A 22356-nucleotide genomic window follows, 5' to 3' on the forward strand; every position below is an offset into this window, starting at 1 on the left:
ATAGTCACGGTGTGTTTTTTCAACAACCTTTCGCAAAAAATCAGCATCTCTGAAACTTCAGGATATGAAAGAACGAACTTTCCCTTTGGATCTGCAACCAACATCGAAATAATCCATCGGGGGGTCCAGAGCAACCTTTTTTTAAATTTTTTGTGAAAACAGGATTTTATATTGGAACTAGCTCACATTTCTGCCTCTAGATGGTGCTTTAGACATTCGAACAACACTAAAAGTGAGAATCTGATTGATGATTTAATTGTCTACAACTTTGTAAACAAATGAAAAACGATCTAAAATCATCCGGCTATTTAAGTTATTTAATATGTTGGCGTATTCTTGATGGTCACATCATTAGCGTTTCCTCATTAGAATCAGCAGACAGCCTTAGTTGATTATAGTATAAGGAAATATTTATAGTATTATATTTAACATTTTTTCGCTTCAGATAATTGATAGAAACCCTTGAGCGTCTCATATATGAGTTCCGATGGAAATTGAGGATTCGATGAAGGAGATCTCTTCTATGAGACGGTCAATCGACGGCGTCGAAATGACACAAGAGATGAGCAGCGGTTATCGAGTTTTACAAGAGAAAAAGAGACACTTACTACCATTGAAATGAAATCTGTAAGTAGCACTAACAAACATATAATTTCAGGAAGTGTACGAGATTGGTTCGGAAGTCTTCTTGGCTTGTTGGTAGATATGTGCTCCTACTTGCAAGTTGATCAATTCGCTTGGGTGGGGGACATGTGGATCCTGCTAGTTGTCGACTCTTCTGACCTTGAATATGAGGCTAGTTCAGGAAACGAGTGCAGGACTAGCACTTAAGAGATAGTTAATTATTCAGGACTTGTTATTATGATTATTTAACTTGAACAAGCACACCGGCTCTCAGAAATGATAAGCAGAGGCCTTTCGGGCCGATGTGGTCTGTTCAAGTCGAAAAAGGCATTCGGTTCGAGCAAACTTTATGGGGAATAGTGGATAAAAATTTCTTGTCCTTTATGGGTAGAGATTTTTTTTGTGAAACTCTAAAATACCTTCCCTCGTCTAGCTACTCAGCATAACGATAATAGAAAAATCGAGTATTTGCCTGTTCCATAATGCAATGAATACGTATATTGAATAGAACACGGATAATCGAATTCTGTTATAAGATAGATATGAACAGCACAGTTGTGGAACAGAAGCGGATTCAATGCAAAATTTTCCAATATGACGTAGACTACAAGGCGATGGAAGGATGATTTTCCATAGGATTACACAAACTAGATGACACGACGTTACACGCTCTCAACTTGTGCCAAATAGTATGTATGAATGTAAGTTCGTATGCATGCCTGTATGCATGGATGTGTATAGGAGCAATGTATCCCTGAGCAACATGGAAGGACAACCTCTGAGCCGCCAAAACGCTCATGAGAAGCCGGGTGTGCGGTCATAGGTGTGACCATAAAGCACTGCACATACTGTTAAATGCAACAGTGAGATGCTAAGTGTACAGTTAATGCACACAGATTGCAGAAATAGGTTGTTGAGACAGCCCGATTGGTGAAGTGAGCTAACTATAAAAGCGCATGTTTGGTATACAGTTTGGGGAGCTTATTACAACATTTGTTTACTACCCAGCTAATTGAAGTTACTGGTATGTCTTTTAGGTGCACCATAATGAGGTATTTGCCTCGACAATGCTACGGAACAGCGAATAATAGTCTCTAATTTTGTACCGACTATTCCGGAGATAATCAGTAAGGCGATAAACGACTTTCAGCCATTTAAAAATGAATCACAAAACTTGGATATACGATACCCACAACATTCGGTTAAGTATGTCAATGCTAATTTCGTTTTTTAGGGTCTGCCTTTCAATACGGATGCGATTAGTGGTCTAAGTGTTAGTAAAATGTTTTGTTGATGATTGCAGAACTCGTGCCCGGGGTCGTGTTTGAGGAGGAGTATACCAACAGAAGGAAAACAAAACCCAATGCAATAATGACGGATGTTAGTAGCGTGAGTGATAGACTACCTATTGTTCCATAATTACCACTACCTCCGCTAGAGGTGCTGCTGCCGCTGTTTTCCGTTACGGTGGAAACCGGGGGTGCCGGCGTAGTTGACTTCGGCGGTTGACTCCGCTTTAACCTGGCATTGGCTAGCTGTAGCGCGAGAGAATTGATGCCACCGTCTGACCCTTTCGAACCGAGCAGATTGGCACCGGGTGGGGGCGGTGGTGGAGGAGGAGCCCCTGCACTGGCCGGTGGTATTGGTGGAGCAGGAGGCTACAATAACATTTCACGTGGGTAAAATTTATTTTTTTTTCTGGAACGCTCGAGGAAACTGCTTACCTGTGGAATATTGGATGGCGTTGAGAGTGGAAACGCTGGGGGCATCGGTGGCGGTGGTGCTTGCGGTGGGACGTTCACCTGCTGCATTTGAGGTGGTGGCTGCTGTTGTAATTGCTGAATCTGTTGGATTGGCATCTGTGGAACCTGCAAGGATATATACGTACAAGAATTATATAGATAAAAAGCTATATTGATGGGTATGATGAGCTTACCGGTGGTACGCCGTACTGCGGCTGTCCGCCATACGTGCCATTTGTCTGTCCGTAGCTGTTAGTCTGTCCTGCAGGCATGATCATCAGCTGTTGGCCGGCATAGATCGGATTAGCATTACTACTCGTGTTGGGTGAACTGGTTGCCGTGGCGTAAATCGTGCCATTCGGTATCGGTTGCGCTGGAATTTGCGAGGCCATCTGGTTCATCAATTGATTTTGATTCGATGCTACATAAATTGGCTGCTGATATTGTGGTTGCTAAAAGAAAAACAAAAAGCAAAAACACTCGTTACATAAAGTGGGCAAATAATTTTCAATCAAAACCAGTAGCCGATAAAATCTAAATCGAATGTCAAGGTCGACCATCGAAATGTTGGCATTCCCGTGATAAGAAGGCTGTCGCTAAAACGTACCGAATTGCTTCCATAAGTAATACTGTTTGTGCTGGTGTTGCTTTGTTGTGATGCATAAATTGGTTTCTGCTGTGGCGTCGGAAGAACTGGCGGCTGTGGAACCGGTGGGGCACTGGAAATGAACCAAAATAAACAAATCAGTTATTGGCGGATCCGAGCGAATGTCAGCCAAGTATATAGTATATCATGTTATCTATTACGACGAAACACTGTGGAACTCTTCATTTGAGTACTGTCAATGATTTAGAGAAAAAAAAAACACGGAAATTAACCTACGAAATAGACATATCAATAGAACATTTTGCTGTTTTAAACAGCCTTATCAAACTTAATGCGAGTCTATACTTGTTTTAATTCTACAGTATGACAGAATTTTTATAAGGCGATACAATACAAATTTCATCACATTTTCGAGAACCTGGTTGTCATTGTTTTTTAAATGATGTAAGTATGATTGTAGTTTGCAAACTACCTCTCATGTAGAGAGGAGCCTAAAGCTTAGATGAAAAAAGATAGACATTTTCGTCAAGTATCCAGTAAAAAATTAACCTAATTTTGACTATGTAATTCAGCTACGAGTTTTGCAGTATTACCGGATGAATACAATGTACGTTCAAATCCCTCATAAGTATTACATTACCTCATTGAGCGCTTGCCAGAGCCACCACTCCATCTAGAGGACAAACAGAACGAAGAAGAAACAAAATAGAAATGGAGAGGTAGGTTGTGCGCTAGTAGGTAGTTATCAAATAAAAAATTTCTGGCTTGCAATGAATATTAAATTACGGCAACGACACCATTTCACAAATAGTTGGCAGCGGAGTCAATGGGCCACTGCTTAGTATAGTGTAGAGGGTGGCCATCTGAGTTGGGTTTTGGTTGTTTGCTAACCGTTTGTCGAGGGAGACGAGATTGAAGGCAATGCTTGTAATCATAGGCCTGAAACTAGTGCGCGAGTTGGCGAGCTTCTGCGAAGCACCACCGGCGGGCAATGATTTGCATACTATTATTGTTCTTTCCTCAGTGGTTGTGATGATGATCTAGGGCACGGTTGAGAATGGGAGAAATAAGATGCCTGAAAAACTTTAACGACTAGCGCCTTACTGCCTAGTACCTATGCGTTCACGGTACAGTATTGGAACGGGAAAGAACCAAGCGCTACCATAGGACTTACAAGTTGGAATTGCAGTGAATGAGCTGAGCATCTGTGTGCGTTCATGTGTGTATGCTGTGACGGAGACAGCAGACGAGTTGAATTTACCGCGATGACGAAGCAGGATTCTTTCGAGTGGTGCTGGAGCCAGAAGGACGAGCATAATTTTCAAGCATTGCCTGTGCTTGACTATTTTAAAGGTAGTAGCTTCAAGCTATCATCAACTGGAAACATGAAGTAATATCGCTCTGGAGATATGTGTATTACGGGTGTAGATTTTGTGATGAACGGATTGCACTACCGTTCTACGCAAAATTGTCTAGTGTTACATTTTGAGGCTATTCACCTTTTTTTGTTTATTTATTTATCTATTTTTCATCTGATCCGTGTTGGTCTACATGAAATTGTATGGGAAAAACATATTTCAAGGTTCACTTCATAAGCAGACCTCGAATGCGCGTATAAACCCATAATGTTTGTTTTCTTACGTTTTTTCAACTATTACAATGATCTCACATAACAAATTTACATACAAGGTATACAGCATTACAAGAACATTACAGAAATATTTTTACATAATCTTATAAGCAATCTTCTAAGTCTATTCTTGAAAACATCACTAGAAACATAAAAATCGAAATGGTCATACACACTATTGAAAACATTACACATCGCCCTTAGGGGTTCGTTTTGACCGTACGCGGTGCGGTCTATTAATTTTAAAGCGATCCATTAATTAATTAATCTCCCTAAAGTGAGATTATTTACCAACCTTCCTGCAAGTAAATATATTAAGATTGTCTTCGTCAAAGTTATAGAACAAGTTTTTCCAAAAAAATTGTTGAATGCAAAGTTTTAATCTTTAATATCTTCATCATTCTTGCTTGTTGTTTGTGGATGACCCCTACTAACTGCACCCAAATTGCAAAATTTGGGTCAATGACGTCTTCGGAGGAATTTATAGACATTACAAACTTTTTCATATGGCGTTGTGGTTTTAATGATTAATCATCGTAAAAGTGAGATATATTTACCAACATTCTTGCAAGTACGTATATAAGAATTATGTCGCCGGCAAAATTTAGAAAAAGATTTTTACAACAAATTTGGTAAATACAAAGTTTTTATCTTTAATACCTTCAACAGTATAGCTAGATGTTTGTAGATGACTCCTTAAAAGCCATTTCATTAATATAACTTCTCAAATATCATCCTCACAAGTCCGGTATGTTCCATAAAAGGATAGGATTTATCAAAAAGGACATATTTCTATATTGCAACATTGGCTTATCTCGTGTATTTTCGAACTAATTCGGCATTTTTTGAAGAATATAGTGATTGGTTGTTTATATTGGAACGGCTGAGTTTACTTCAATAGTTAATTTCCGAATACTTAACAATAATCGCAAGTTCTGTCATTTGAATGCAGTGACTTATACTCCTAAAAGGAAGATATTTTATTTTTTTTTTAGAAGAAATTAACTGAAGTCATTGACAAAGTTTTAGAAAAGGCTTTCGCAAATAATTTTCTTCAACACACTAAGTCTCTTCTTTAAATGTTTCAGAAGTTGAAAGTCGTTATATTTGGGTGGCTCCCAAACATATACGTCAAGTCTAGCGGCGCTATCAGACAGTGCTCGCCACGGTCAGGTAAAGCAGAAGGACCCGTGTCGCTCGAATTTGGCTTTGAAATTGGTACAATAATTCCTGTTTGCCAACAGTGTGGAAATACGCCACTACGCCATACACTGGTGAAAAGCTCCAACAAAACTGTTTTCACCGACAATGGTAGTCGTTGTAGCATTGGATAACCGACTGAATCCGAACCTGTGGAACCACTTCGTCCTCTGTCGAGATCGATCAGAGTGAAGTCGGAGTTGTAGACGTCGTCAGTCTCAGATGGACAGTTAATACGGTTTCGTTCGGCCTTTTGCTTCTCAATTTGAAACGAAGCAGCTAGTTTTTCAGCCACCTCTTCTGCACAAATCCCCGACTATGTACGGGGAACGTGCCATTTGAGCCAATATATTCTGATTCCTGATTATGAGTGTAGCCAGCTGAACGTTTAATAACGGCTGGGCGATGTTGACGTTTTCTTAGTAACGGATTCACTGTCTGCCATATCTCCAATGCAGTGGAGTTCGGGTATACTTTCTCGACGTATTCCTACCACGATCGTTGTTTGGAATCACGGATTGACTGTCTTGTTACTGCCTGCGCTTCCTGAAAGCTTTTCAGTTCCCCGGGATTTCATGGGTCCTCGATACGCTTCATTGCTCTGAGTGTGTTTTTTCGATTGTTTATGGATGCTTTTACCTCCGTGCACAACCAGGGAACTGCCTTAGGTCCAACCCTGCCGCGGATGAGAGAGGATTGCAGTGTTTGCAGCAGTGATCAAATGAAGTTCAGTAGCTAACGGAAATTGTTTATTGACGCCACAGTGAAAGCCAAGATGGCGACTTCCGGTTACCATAAAATAGTAAAAACCGTCATCAATATTGATGACATTTGATGTAGGGTACACACAGCGAAATTTCGAACGCCTAAACCAAAAAAAAAATCATTTTTGATTTAAATCGCCAATCTATGACTGATTCAAAACTCATAGAATGTTGTAGAATGTTGAGTCTACATTGTTTTATTGTTGAATCAACAATAACCAAATTTCATTTTATGTTGATCTTGCATGGTAGCAAATCAGCGTGTATTGTGTATATTTTGTGTGTATCTATCGTATTTTTCTTCTGCATACATGTAAGTAAGAAAACAAACTTAAAACGGCTGTACCAATCACAATTTTTAGCTGAATGTAAACCTTTTCCTTTCAACAGACTTTGCAGCCCAATCAAAACATGCTGGATAATTGTGGGGCGCTAATGCTACAATCATCTTTACGTTAAGTATACTCTCTGGGTAAGTGCTAATATTAAAAAAATAAATGTATTTAAAGTAACATTATTTTTCTACCTTTCAGGACGCTGCTGAAATTATGAAAGTCATTCACTGGCAAAAGAACTTGCAAGGCTTTGAAAAATTTAATAAACAATAAGCTATGAACTAAACTTTTTTTTTTAAATTTTGTTGAAAAGAAATAAGCATTTCAATAAAAATCGTCTACTATATTGTTTGTTGCTTCAACAACAGTATATTGTTGAATTAATCATGCTCACGTCATTCGATCAATAAGATAGTGTCGATTGTTTCAATAATCATATTGTAGATTCAACCGATAATGTGATTCAAATCTAGAAACGTCAAAACCAGAATTTATTGTATATATAACAGAGTTAAAAATATTCAAATTCATTGAATGAAAATTGATCAAATTCAGCCGCATTCATTTTCAATATTCAGTTACGCAGCTGAAAACGTCAAACGAATAAACCGCCCATTCATCCATGCAGATTTTCATTCGTCTCCGATTATTACACGAAGCGGCCGTGCAGCAACGAATCAAACGCATCAAAGTATGCCCTGGCACAATGTAAGCGATGATGATTGTTGTTTCATATACTTTTCCGGCATTTGAAAACATTTTCCTATATAATTAGTGAAATGAATATATTGTACGATATTCAACTGAATGAATAGCATGGATATTTGAATGAATATGTTTTTCTATTCACCGCGAGTCGCAACAGGTTCATTTTCAGCCGTCAAAAAAGAGCTTCGATTATTTTTAACTCTGATATATAACAATAATATGGATTGAAACAATTATTTTTAGCCCTGAGATAATAATAATTATTATTGAGTTTAAACCTGAAAATTGTTATATCTACAATCCTTTTTTCTGCGTGTAGTCAGTAAAAAACGGAAATTGAAAATTTATGCCAAATACAAATACAAAATCATAAAATGGAGGTTATCAGAAAATGGAGAGAATGATCATCAATGTAGGTTTCATTTGAAAGAGGGTGGTCAGTTGACATAGGCAATCGATGGTTAACGCTATTTTGAAATCCAAGGGGGAACGACTTCCGGTTACCTACAAGTTATAAAAACCATCATCAATATGGGTGTCATTTTAAAGATGGTAGTAAGTACAAAGTACTATTGATATAAGTAGAAACATTATTTAATATCTGAATGCATAATTGGATACGACTCGGAAGGTACAAAAGCAAAGCCGTGATAATACATCTCATGGCAAAGCTTGACCTTTTTTGACAGATTTTGCAACCGATTTTTAGTCTACATTATGTTACATGACTAGACTACAGGTTGTTACATGACTATTTAGGAAGTGGGGCAAGTCGGACCGCTGTCTTGATTATGATGCAAATCAAAAGATAGAATTTATAGGTTTAGACACATTAGGAAAAAAAACAGTTTTTGTATCGATTATGTTTAGCACAATTTAGCATCGATTATGTTTAGCACAATTTACAATAGTGATAGGAGAAAGTGAAAATCAAACCGAAAATCTATGCGTGTATACAAACTAATTGTTAATCCAATAATCGTGTTACAAAGTATTCGGAAATATTTTCAGAATGAAATAACAAAAGATAGATATTTCTAATTGTTATCAGTATAGTCTGGATAAGTGTATATTTTACTAGCAGAATGTAGTTGTTATTTCGATGGGATTTTTATTAGCATGTAACTAGAAAAGAGGGAATAAGATTAAAGTGCTTTTGAGAAGAAAAACTGCTTTTGTTGTTCCTCTCATTTACTTATTAAAGTTATTCCAATACAACACAATTTTCATTATTCATTCGTCTGGTGTAGTGGGCAAAAAATCGACTTCTTTTTTATCCGCTTAATTGTTAGTGTTGAGCCTTTAGAAGGGGGGGGGGGGGAGATTCCCGCTATCCCGGTGGCTACGCTAAACTTCTTTTGTTTTAAACAGCTATGTTTTTCTCGTGCGTATTTGCTGTTACACACGCAAATTTTAATGTATCGGCAACGATTAAAAAAACTGTCAGCGGTAAAAATACAGTGTAAACAATACACTCTAAACTACTTCTACCCAATTTTTTTTTGCTGGACAGAAAATATTTTTTTCATACGTAATGAATGTATAAATAAATCGCATTACACAAAAATCCATTGTTGCCTTGCCTTCAGATTCGTAAAACGAAAAAACTTTCGCTCAAAAAGTTTTGAATTTTGTACGAAATTATAGAATTTTTGTGAAAATGAATCAATAGCATTCTAACCATGCCCCGAATACGTTGATTAATTTTCTTGGAGATTGTGTAAAGGATGTAAAGTAAAACACTTCCATAATATTTTCACAAATGTCCATAGAGTACCTTAGTACCACTACCAACTGAACAAAGTGGTTCCAAAAAAACGCGATCTACATTTTTTTCCCGTCACCGCACAAGAGATGCGACGAGCGGCACCGACGTCACCGCATGAGAGGTGCGAAACAACCCCTTCGCACGAATCAGCGGCCACCGTTTCCTGGACGGGTACTCCGAAATTATTTTCAAACTTCTGGATTATATTTTCGGATAATATAGCTATCGATTAAAGGAAAATTGATTTTTTATGGTAGATGAAGGGACATGTAGTTTTGAATTACATTTGGAACTAAATCAAATGTTGCTTCAAACTGTTCTCATTTCATATTTGACAGTTTTCAAGACGCCACCCGCGTTGCGGCTCGGTACGGCCAAACTGGTGTCGAAGGGGTTCCATTGTGGTTGTTTGACTTATTGATAATGGTCACACCATTAGTATTTCGGCTAAAAAGCGATAGGCAGCCCCAATTTATTTTTAGAAAGGAATATTGATCTGCAATGAAAGTATTCTCATTATCGTTGCAAAAATACGCGCGCCAACTGTTCTCTGCTTAACACGCAAAAACATTGTTTCAGCTCTAAACCAAATGTTTGAGGAAACAAAATCATTGTATAACCGTAGAGAGCACTCGTAAGGAAGACAAGATAAAAGGAACAATAAAAGTGATAAACAATCCGATAAGATCAACAAAATATAACAACATAAAATTAAAATAAATACATTAAATACACGTCGATCTCTTACTTTCCGTAAGCAATTGAAAGTTTTCTTATAATATTTAAATCCAGTTTATTACAAACAGTATATTAGGGCGGGGTTGGTTGATGAAACGATGGCTTCGGAATACGGTTTACCCTATATACGAAATGGGTCATCGGAATTAAATCGAGCAAACACCTACTCAAATCCTGGAGCTAAGTTATTTGCATGAAAAAATACACTCAGGTTTTATACGCAGGGGATACAGGCCGCGTTAATGAAAACCGCGTAAATTTCAAGATCCGCGTAAATGAAAACCGCGTAAATGTCAAAATCCGCGTAAATGAAAACCGCGTAAATTTCAAAACGCGTAAATGAAAACCGCGTAAATTTCAAGATCCGCGTAAATGAAAACCGTGTAAATGTCAAAATCCGCGTAAATGAAAACCGCGTAAATTTCAAAACGCGTAAATGAAAACCGCGTAAATTTCTAAATCCGCATAGATCCCTGTTCTAGCTGATATTGATCGACCATAAAGACTTCTCTCGAAACGGTTTTTAAGTTCACATCTAAGAACCGAAGATTCATTTAAACGTTCCAGTTAATTATGAAAGGGTTTAAATCAAACTCAACCGTGCTACGTCCATGTGCAATTGATGGTCCTTATCTGCTATGTCACTTCTACAACTTGACCCTCGCCATAAACCGGACACGAAACAGATTTAACAACAACTTTCTGTTAGCTAAAAGCCACACTTTTCTATTTCAATTGTGTGGTGCACTTCTGGTTGTTTTTTTTCCAAATACTTTCAAAGCAAAACATTACAACCGTGCGCATACAGAAAGATTCCCTGACCTAGTCCCATATTGTGTGTCCTGATGTTTCTGATAGCAGTCAGTTGTCGGTCGACACGGTGACGTTACCTATTGCTTGCAGGCTGGCACGGGCTCCAGCGCAGCGTACCCGGCTGCATCATTAGGAAGAGACAAAACTCTTCTGAAAGGATATTTAATTATTCACTTTTTCCCGCATTCTTCCAGCCGGCGGCCGCAGAGCAAAGCCTTTAGGCTCGGGGTTGTGATAACTATGTAGTGTTTCACCAAGAGGACTGCGGGAAGATTCTTCTCTCGCTATATCCACTGCTACAAGAGGAGGCCAACCGTGGAGAGGATGCTTGTGATTCAATTGTACCGAAAGCGGTAACGTGGAACAGAACGAACCCCGCACTTATACATTTTCTTTTTTCCTGCGTCATTCTGCCCACAACCGCAAATCGGTCCTGTTCAGATAGGAAGTTGGACTGACTGACATTATGTGCTATACAGTGCAAAGTAACTGGCCTAGAAAATGAAAAAGAAAAAAAAGAGGTTACTTTTAACAGCACAGTCTAACCAACGCTCTATTCTTTCCAATTTAGTACAGCGAATGAGCGAAGCCGGAAGTTCTTCACTTAAGTCAAGTGACAAACAGTCAGGTCTACTGCTGCCACTGCCGAGAATGGTTCTGATGTGTACGGTTTGTGAATATATGCGACCACTTGGCTCTTGCAGTGTGTGCCAAGCTAAAGGGTCGCTGGCCGAAGGACACACAGAAAGCAAAAGCACTATCATTAGTGTCGTAGTATGGGACTCTGCGGGACCGATAATTAATCATATCCATACTCTTGGGCACGTCAATAGCTATCACATGTAAGTGGTGTGTGTTTGTATGAAATATTAGTCTGTCAAATGATCGCTATTTCTACCGAATTTGGCAGGTGGACACACGCTAAAATGTATGTCCGCAAATGACAAATAATGGGGAGGTGTAAACAGTTCTTAAACGGATTATTCGCGAAGATATTAATCATTCCACACACTACATATTTCGCTTACGCTCTACCGGTGGACGCGATCGTATGGAATTGACTCGAAAATTTCTCCATTGCGAACGATTTTTATTCTTCATTCAACCCTTTCATGTCCATCTTTTTTCTAACGTATTTTGGGTTCCAAAACTAAGTTGAAAATCCTGTTTCGATTAAGATAGGTCTACTCTCAAAATGCTACAAGTTACCTAATTTTTTCCATCTGATGCTCGACACAATTCTCCTAGACTAGAATATTTAAAAAAAAGTCCAAGTGCATGAGAAATGTAATCGAAAACAGGCTAAATTGAAAGGTTCTATCAGTTTTCAATAATGTTTCAAGACAACGAAGATATATAAATATTTCATTTTCATCGCTCACTGAAACTGTCCCTGGCAGCACTGCTTCAGCGGAATTCAATCAGATAAATAGCAACAACTTCAGTTTTACGGATACCAGGTACTTATAACTGTTAGTGCCCAAATGAACGGTAATAGTCCCAATTATTTGCTTTGCATGTCTTGTGACCAAACATTGGCCAATCCAAAAGTTAGAAAACCTTAATTTTCCAATGTTCCAAAAGTCTTCGCCGTTACTGCAGGGTCGCCGACACGAACCCCCAAGTCGCAAATAGAATTCGGACTCTTCATGGTACAGGCTTCAGGGGTATATTCGCAACGTCTTAGAATTAGCCCAAAACTAATCTTCTTATGTTTATCAACGTTGACCTGCATACCATACAGCAATCTCACTATATCATCTTACACCCCAGTAGAGTCGAGTCTTGGTGAAATTTTTTTTTTTTTTTTTTTTTTTTTTTCGAGAGTTGTCCTACTGGAGCTGTAGAGCTAGGTTCTCGGAAGGGCTCCCCGTCAGAATCACATACTACAATTTGCAGACGAGACAGGCAATGTCGCCCAATAAAACACTGCAATAGGCCAATTGTAGCGGGCCGTGATTCTGAATGTGATATTCATTGTACGGTTCAGGCATGTGCGGGCGTAGGGAATCGCGTGTATCATCGCGAAGGGCTCGAACATTTGTACGTTAATGTGCTCGATCGCGTGTGCGTTTGTATGTCGCGTGTGCTAACGTGTAACTTCGCGTGCATAAATTCTATTTCATAACCGTGTGCCTTTCGCATATTCGCGTGTGTTCTAGAATAATCGCGCGCGGACCGTGAATCTGATACTTAATTTTTTGTGTACGGTTCAGATTCCAGAAGGAAGTGGGTTCTTCCATATCATTAGAGTTCCCAATCATGTCGTCGTAGAACGCGTGGCCTAGTGGATATGAGCTTTATTTTTTTTTTTTTTGATTGGTCCAACTGAATGTATAGACCTAAATTGCTAGAATGAAGGTTAAAGATTTCCGGACGTGACCGATTCATGATCGCGCATTTGCGGGTTGGCGTTTGAGATCGCGTTTGTAACTTCGTAAGTACTAAAACGTTCACACAATTGCCGCAGTGTTATCAAGTTTACGCGATCGCGGGCATAGGTGTGCGTAGATGATCGCGAAGGGCTTAAGCGTTCGTATGATGACGTGTTTGTCGCGTGTATGTGACTTCGCATGTATAAATTCGATTTTGAAACCCTGCGGCGATTTATATATTCGCGGACCGTCATTCTGATCTTTAGTTTTCGGTGTACGGATCACATTCTGACAGGGAGAGAGTTACCCCATATCACTAGAGTTTCCGGTCATGTCGCCATGGAACGTTTTGTCTAGTGGATATGGTAGTTATTTTTCAATTTTATTATTTTTTTAATAATTAACAAGGACCTAGGTTGTTTGTACCGAGGATAGATACTTCCGGACGATCCCGATTCATGATGGCGCGAGCGCGGGAGTTTGTAGGTTGACACGCTGAGATTTTCACCTTATCACCGGGGTGTAATCATGTTTGCGAGTTCGTATGTTGCTTGGAAAATCGCGAGGGGCTCCAACGTTTGTGCGCTGACGTGATTTTGTAACGTATGTTCTTGAATGGTTGCGCGAACCGTGAGTCTGATATTAAATTTTCAGTGCGCGGTTTGAATTCTGGCAGAGAGTGGGATCGTTTATATCGATAGGGTTCCCGGTCATGTCGCCATGAGACGTGTTGTCTAATAGGTATGGGCGTATTTTCTTAAATGGTCCAGCTGAAGGCATGGACCTAGGCTTCTAGGATCAAGGATAGACTTTCGGACATGACCGATTCGTAATCGCGTGCACGATGGCATTTTTGTAGGTTCCCGCTGAGACCGCGTTTGAGAATGTGTGAGTGTTAAGACGTTCACTATCACCATCTTTGTTGACCCAGCTGAAGGCGGATGTAGAATGGCAGTATAGGACTCGAAAAGAAGAAATAAAAGACAATATATGAGAGACGTAATAGATTAGATAGGTACAAGATACAGCTGAAGTTATGATCATCACATGAGACATACATTAGTACTTCAAACACTACTAATAGTTGAATAGCCAATCACCACACATAGCACATCCTTTCTCAATTATCTATTTGTTACTGGTTGATTGTTGGTTATGAGCTGGTGAATAGAGGAAAGGTATAGAACAGACAAAAGGCTCATATCAGCCCTCCCGGCCTCCCCGACACACCACTATCGAGGCGTATTGTAATCAACATCTTGAAGCGGGCTTCTTATATAAATCAAATCCTCAGTAGTCATAATGTTTGGTGGAATATTAACATGAGAACTAATTAACCTCTAGTAGTAGAACTTGGTGCAAATAAAAACTAAAAAGAGCGAAGGTCCTTATATTTAGATAACTCTATTGAATATATTGTGGCTTGATGATGTTTACAATACCGTCAATCCCATCAACCTGCGAGAGGGAGAGTCGAGTCTTGGTGAAATTGAGCTAAAAATGCTCAGATCACACGCACAGAGTAGTTCTGCAGATTTCAAGTGGTTCTAGGTTACTTTCTTGAGGGATACCGGTTGGCAGTTCAAATACGGTTGAGCATGTGATGCCAATCCCAACAAAAACTGATCGTTCGAAAAGGTAGACTTACAGTCATCGACGAAATGCGTATAAATTGACATTGACTTTCTTTGTTTGAGCTCCAAAAAATCGAATTGAGTTCCTCAAGTATCGCCCTACCATTTGAGGCAATGCGATGACAGATTCTGCTGTAATCAACGGCCTCAAATGAATAGCTTTCAATATTTATTGGATCGATTTATTGACACCTCTCAACAGCTGGAACTAGAAAATTTGTGTACATCGTCAATCACGGAAACTTAAGATCTGCCTTTTTTACATGTTTCTCAGAAACCATTTAACATTTCAGCGAAGAATCCCATGTAGGGTAATGAGCCTATTTTCGTCATGTTTCTATTATCACCCTACCCATTTGAAGCCGTTGCGTTGGTTAGAGAGGCGTCTGCCAGATGTTCAACGCATTGACTCAAATGATAGGGCACGCACGTTCCTCGATTGCAAACACCCAACCATTACGGATCCTGCCCGAATATGACTACCTCTTCCAGATTCTCTACTGAACATAACTTTGGCTAGTGTCTTTTGCGGCACTCGCGCTACATATCCAGCCCACTATAGCCAACCAGTGTTTTATCAGCCGTCCTATGTCAGCAGGTTTGTATACTTGGTACAGCTCATGGTTTAGGTATTATTCTTCATTTTGCCTCCGAGTATTGAACGCAGATTTTTTCTCTCGGGAACTCCGAACACTCTATAATCTACTTTCTTCAACGACCATATAGAGCAACAGGGAGCATCAGCGATTTACACAGAACAAGTTTTGTGCGCGTTTGTAGGCTACTTGGCTTTAGATAACAACGAAAACCATATGCCTTTTCATATCGTTACTAACATAGTTATCATAAAGGGCGTACACGAAATTATTGCGACACATTCAACAGGGCATAACTTTTTTACCATTGGGTAAAAATCATCCAAATTTTGCACACTTTCTCATTGATGTGTATTGTTTACATGCTTACATGTTTACATCGAAGTCGTGTTTTTCGATTCAACGAAAATGGAGGTGAACCAACGCGAGTCGAGAGAACAAATTCTTTCCAAACACCTGGAATTTCCTGACCTGTCGCACCGGCAGTTGGGAAAAATATTGAACATTCACCATTCAACCATCTCCAGAGTGTTGAAGCGGTTCCAGGAGCGGTTGACGTTGGACCACGGCAAAGGAGCTGGAAGAAAACCGGGACCGGAGAACAAAAAGACGGAGGGAAAGGTGAAGCGAATGATTAAAGCAAATCTCAACGTCTCAAGCCGTGATTTGGCTAAAAAGATCGGCATGTCGCAGAGCTACGTCCAGAATGCAAAGAAGAGAGCTGGACTACATACATACAAGGTACAGAACTTCCCAAACCGCGATGAGTGACAACAATCGACGGCTAAAACTCGGGCACGGAAGCTCTACGAGAAGATGCTGACAAAATATGGCTGCTGTGTGATGGACGACGAAACGTATATAAAAGCCGATTTTAAGCAAATTCCGGGGTTAGAGTTTTTCACCGGGAAGAGCAAATTCTATGTGGACGACAAATTTAAGAAGAAGAAAATGTCGAAGTTCGGCTCCAAATATCTCATTTGGCAGGCCATCTGCTCTTGCAGACTGAGGAGTGAGCCTTTCGTGACAAAGGGCACAGTGAATGGCGAGATCTACAAATCTGAGTGCCTCGAGAAGCGCCTTTTGCCGCCGTTCTTGCAGCAGCACGACGAAGCTCCGCTATTTTGACCAGATTTGGCATCATGCCACTATTCTAAAAGTGTCCTGGAGTGGTACGAGGCCAATTCTGTCCATTTGTTCCAAAGGACATGAATCCGCTAAACTGTTCGGAGCTGCGCCCGGTGGAGCAGTACTGGGCAATTATGAAGCGGGAACTTCGGAAGAGCAAGAGGACAGTCAAAGACGAGAAGGACATGTTAAGAAAATGGAAAAAAAACTGAGAAACTGGTACCGGATGACACTGTAAAGACTTTGATGGAGGGCATCAAGCGAAAATACGTTCAATTTTACACTCAAGGCTCCATCGATTAACTTTTCTTTTGATTTTTGAAGTAAATATATGTATAAAACTACCCTAAAATTTTGGTTTGATTTTAAACATTATAAGAAAATTGGCATGACATTTTTGGTGTCGCAATAATTTCGTGTTCGCCCTTTATGTCACCCGTGTTCCAGAATATATGAATTTGTCGACAACCTCGTACCGTATCCAATCGATTTTCATCTCGGAATCGACACCGCTCGGACTACCTAGCTCTCTACCAGCTGCCATGTACTTTGTCTCGTCATAGTTTATTTCCCGATTCCCACAGTCTCTCTGTAATGCACAAATGGCTCTTCAACTGCTCTGCGATTAACGCCAATGATGTCGATGTTGTCCGTGAACTTGAGAATCATCTGGGACCTTGCGATGGTGGTTCCGTTCCTATGTGCATCAGATCTTCGTTTCATACCTTTGAGTGGTATGTTGAACAAAAGAAAGATTAGAGAGCGCATTACCCTGCTACAATACACCTAGCTTCGTAAACGAGTCGAACGTCTCTCTTTGACGCTCGAATTTGACCTATCCAGCGTCATACGAATCAGCTTAATCAGTTATGACGTAAATCCATGCTCAAGTATTAGCTATCACAATTCGTTTCGTTTGACTGAATCATACGCCACCCAGAATTCTACAGATAGTGAATCCACAGTTGTATTCCCGGAATTAATGCAGAATTTGTCGCGGTGTAAAAATCTGGTCCGCCATTGATCGTTCCTCGCATAACCCGCTTTGGTAATCTCCAACAAAGAATCCAGCCAACGTCCGCAGATTACTAAACAGAATACGAGAGTACCTTATACGCTAGTTACACCTCATGAACCTTCTGCCACCCTGACTGAATTGTCTCCTCACATGAAGAAAGAACGTTTTTTCGAGTTTTCCATTTTTCCATCAAAGATCCCATCGGGGTGGCTCATCCAACCCTTGGCTCCTAATCCAGCTTGAATTTCATCATGTTCAATCAGAGTCAGATTTTTGCAATTTCGACCCATTTCTCCAGAACAGACATGTGTGCTGCCGCGCCACGCCACCGCCACCAGTAATTTTTAACACACGACAATTCCGAGTGATGACACGAAACACCGTAAGAAACGACAACTAATAGGTTTCTACTTATGTATATGAAATTAATTTAATTATTAAATTAATTCAATTAGTCTCTGCCCGATGACGAAGTCGACCGATAAATGGACACACAATGACTCCCACTGTGAGCCCCGTCCACGAATACCGACATCAAATTGTGGAACAATGTTTGCAAACACGGCACACAGCAAAAGTCAATCCACGTCGACCCGCCAGTCGGCCACGTCACCGACACAGACTAGTGGTTGAGCGTTGGTATGCGCAGGTGCAGAGTATGACAAAACATAGAACATAAAAATGGCGCATAAGCCCTCTCGGTCTCCTCGATGCACCACTATCGATGCGTAATACAATAACCATCTTAAATCAATTGTCTGTCAAAGGTTTTGTAGCACTGATGCACGCAATATGCTTGATGATGTTTGCAATACCGTCAAACCCCTCAACCTTGGGGAGGACTTTTTAATAGAGGTCTCATGTTTGAGACAAAATCAGAAGAAAATGTGTTTTTCGAATAAACTTTTCAAATTTTGTATTTTCGATTACAAGTCACTCTGAAATTCTTCATCACATTAAAAATTATGATAAAACCAGCTCTCATTTTTGATTTTTTTTAGTTGTGTCATTCTTGCACAACTTCTTGTTCCCATAGGCTGCTATTGAATTTCTAATGGATCCGACTTCCGGTTCCGGAATTACAGGGTGATGAGTACGAACACGCAGAAAATGTCGATTTTAATAAATTCTGCAATGAATGTATAAAGGTGAAATTTTTTCCAAAATATAACCACAACTGCTTCGATTTGTAGTATTAGGTCACTACATCCATTCAAAGTCTATTTGGCCACATTGGCCACCATCATCGGTTCCGGAAGCCCCGGCGGAAGTATCTAATTTCAGAATAACAGTCACATCGGTTTCTCGGAGATGGCTAGACCGATTCGGCTAAACTTGGTCTCAAATGAAAGGTATTGCGTCCCCGTAAATGGCTATTTAATTTCATCCCGATCCGACTTCCGGTTCCGGAGTTACAGGCTGTGGCGTGCGATCACATTGCAAATTGTGATTCAAACCGATACTCCGATGAAAGCAAAAAAGGTAAAAATTTCGCTAAAATGTCTCTCAAACAACTTAAATTTGCTGTTCTAGGTCACCGACGGCCAACCAAACTTTCGTTGACTACATTGACCACCATAGACGGTTCCGGAAGTGCCCGGGAAAAGCGGCCATCTTTCAAAATTTACGAACTCACATCAGTTTCCCGGAAATGGTTTGGCCGATTTTCACAAACTTAGTCCCAAATGATAGCTATAATATCCCCACAGATGTCTATAAAATTTCGTACGGATCGCTTATATGGGTCCGGAAATATAGACTAAATCGTCCGGTCACATATGAAATTCCCATATAAGTCGGAACTCTAATTTTTTTTTCAAAGGGGGGACTCCATGAAATTTCAGAAATCGAATTCGTATTTTTGATGCCAAACATCTTTAAAATGCATGAAACGTCGAGATTTTATGTTATCTCGAAAAAAATTTTTTTTATAAAAATCGACTTTTTGGGACTTTGCCGATTTCGCACCTTTTTTCAGTTCAATATTACCGTGGCTGTTTTATTTTATGATTTATTTTCCTGTATATAGTTGTCATGTGATGTATAATAATAAAATGTAATAGGGTAAATGTACTATAATTCGCCCCCCTAAAACATTTGTTTGCGGAAAAACTTTAATTTTCAACAATTTTGAATTGCTATAACTAATTTTATTTTATCATTCTCATCATGTATCATATAGTATCCAATAATCCTGAATAAAAGTGATTTATAACATTTAATTAACGAAAAAATAACAATATTCTAAATCAAGATGTGTTTCAATTTTCGTCCCCCTAAATTTAATCTTCGCCCCCCTCTTGCTCTATTCTTCGCCCCCGTGCGCCCACGCACAATTTCACGACTTCTATCATGCTACAATATCACAGAATTTGTCATAGTGAAAAGATTAGACAAATCCAGATTATATTTTCAAAAACTATCAAACAAATAATACGTTATCTTACAAGCTCTTGTATTTATAGTCTTGTTGTGTTGCGAAACGAGCGAGAAGCACTCCAAGTCCGTTCGTTCGCTAGCGTGTACGAATAGCACTGCCCATGATCGCATATTTGTCCCGTCTTCTATGGGATTTCTTATCTTTATGGGACTGATTTACGATCATGGGCAGAGCATGCCTAGCGCTCTTCATCGTTCGCGCCCGGATGAAGCAAAATCTCGAGCGGGAATGCTCGCGAGAAACCCAAGCTTTCATCTAGTATGTAGGGCATATCCAGGAAAATTTTCTCGCAAAGTCTCGTGTGCTTTGTTATCTCGCAAGCGTGAAATGCGTTGAAGAGCACACGCGAGTGTGGATGCACGAAGAGCATGGACTACTAATGGCATATTCGTTTTTGACAGTGCACTACACCGGTGTAGTCGGTGCTACACTCATTCAAACTTGGGTGTAATCAGTCTATCTTTTTCTTTGCACTACACCGGTGTAGCACCAAGAAAAAACGAAAACGCCATAAGAGTGTTCTCGATATTTCGCGCGAACAAGGAAGGCGATGTACGCGCCAACGAACGAGAATAGCAATGTGCAAACACGAACAAACTATTCGTTAACTAAATAGCATTACTAGAAAAATACTCTAAATGCTAGAAAAATCAAGACACCCCAAGGCTTCTCACTACATTTTCGTAACTGCACAGGATTAAAAATTTATTTGCTTTCGGTTTTGCAGCAGATGCAATGGATACATAAATTAATATGTCAAGCATATGTTTTAAAAATCATTTTGGAATTATCAACTGATATTCTCTATGTAAATCATGAATGAAACAGATATATTTTTTGGTAGTTGACTTGGAGCAACAATTTCAATTTCTTTCAAATATTTCGAATATGCCAAAAATGACTACAGATGTTCACTTAAATTAAAAGGATATATGTGTAGATACAAAAATCGAAACAATAACTATTCTTTTGTCTTTCTTATCGTTATACGCAAAACTACTCCATGTGCAATGGAATACACATGAGACAAGTATACGTAGAGCGGCAGTATAAGTTCTTAAGAATGTTTTTCCAAATTATAATAAATATCCAAGCAGTAGAACCAACATTATAGCGTATTTCACTATTCCCTAATGAGGTCCCGGGTATATACTAGAAACTTTGCACGTGATAATCTCGAAATCATGTTTTTCCAAAAATGTCTTTGCTGTAACTACTATTGCCGAAAATGTTTTCAACCGATGTCAAATTTCTTTTTTTAAATTGTTTGTAATTTAACCGTCGTGTCCTTGAATGATTCCACTTTTTTGTATCAATGTTATGAATTTCTTAAAAAGAAATCTCAGTGATAATAGAAAAATTGTGGATTTTTTGGAAAAATCGTCCCCGTTCGCAAAAATAAAAAAAATACAATGCATAGTTCGAGGACACCACAAGTGCCTGTACTTATGATTTTTTTTGTTTTTATGTTTTCAATTGAGCTGTTATACAACAATCGTAGTCACGGCAAATCTCTTAGAGAAAACGCGCTTTTGTGGAAATGGTTACAACTTCGACAATTAGGGTGGATGTACCAATAATCGAATACTCAAGGAACGCTTTTGCTAAAATTCGATGACTAGACCTATGGGCAATGTTAATACATTAAACGAAAGCTTTCAATCCCTACTTCATAGGAAAAATATAAAGATTGTTTAGTAACCAATTTATGTATTCAAAACCGCTTGTACCACTATAGGAACACATGTACCAATAGTGGTGCAATCGCTAATATCTGGTCCGATTGTTGTCTTATGGGACTCGCAACTATAGGTACACTATGTCAACTATAGGTGCAAGGGAGCACCTATTCAAAATTCAAAGAACAAGTTTTTTGAGCAAATTTCAAGGATACCAATTTTATTGTGCGATTTTAGTGCGATGAATCGATAAAAAAAATATTTGTTGATGGTTGGTACCTTAGTTAGGCGTATAACCCACTACTGAAACTATTGGTGCACCTCAACTATAGGAGCACCCACCCTATTAATATTTATTCATGTTCACAAATGGGTTTTGCAAAATAGACATTGTACTACGCTAGACGTATATTAAGTATTCGATATAAATATGGCTACATACCTTCATAAAATTTCAATTTTTTTTCCTTTCGTCCTGCACCTCAATATATATATATATATATATATATATATATATATATATATATATATATATATATATATATATATATATATAT

The 22356-nt window shown here is 39.1% G+C and overlaps 1 protein-coding gene across 7 annotated transcripts in view; it reads right to left on the reverse strand.

Moving 5' to 3' along the window:
* LOC131693254 (protein enabled) overlaps positions 1–22356 on the reverse strand; it is a 94475-nt gene that overhangs the window by 18417 nt on the left and 53702 nt on the right. For 4 of the 7 annotated variants that reach the window (XR_009306190.1, XM_058980935.1, XM_058980934.1 and 1 more), the window contains 4 exons: positions 2974–3085; positions 2561–2818; positions 2349–2492; positions 2030–2282 (listed from right to left, as the gene is read on the reverse strand). Coding sequence is in view for 6 of the 7 variants with exons in the window: in XM_058980935.1 (XP_058836918.1) it covers positions 2030–2282; positions 2349–2492; positions 2561–2818; positions 2974–3085 (767 nt within the window). In the remaining variant the exon portion in view is untranslated. The remainder of the gene's footprint in view (positions 1–2029; positions 2283–2348; positions 2493–2560; positions 2819–2973; positions 3086–22356) is intronic. The other 3 variants (XM_058980938.1, XM_058980937.1, XM_058980936.1) reach the window with 3 other exon arrangements.

The sequence above is a fragment of the Topomyia yanbarensis genome, chromosome 3 (genome assembly GCF_030247195.1).
Source record: "Topomyia yanbarensis strain Yona2022 chromosome 3, ASM3024719v1, whole genome shotgun sequence".
NCBI classification, from domain to species: Eukaryota; Metazoa; Arthropoda; class Insecta; order Diptera; family Culicidae; genus Topomyia; species Topomyia yanbarensis.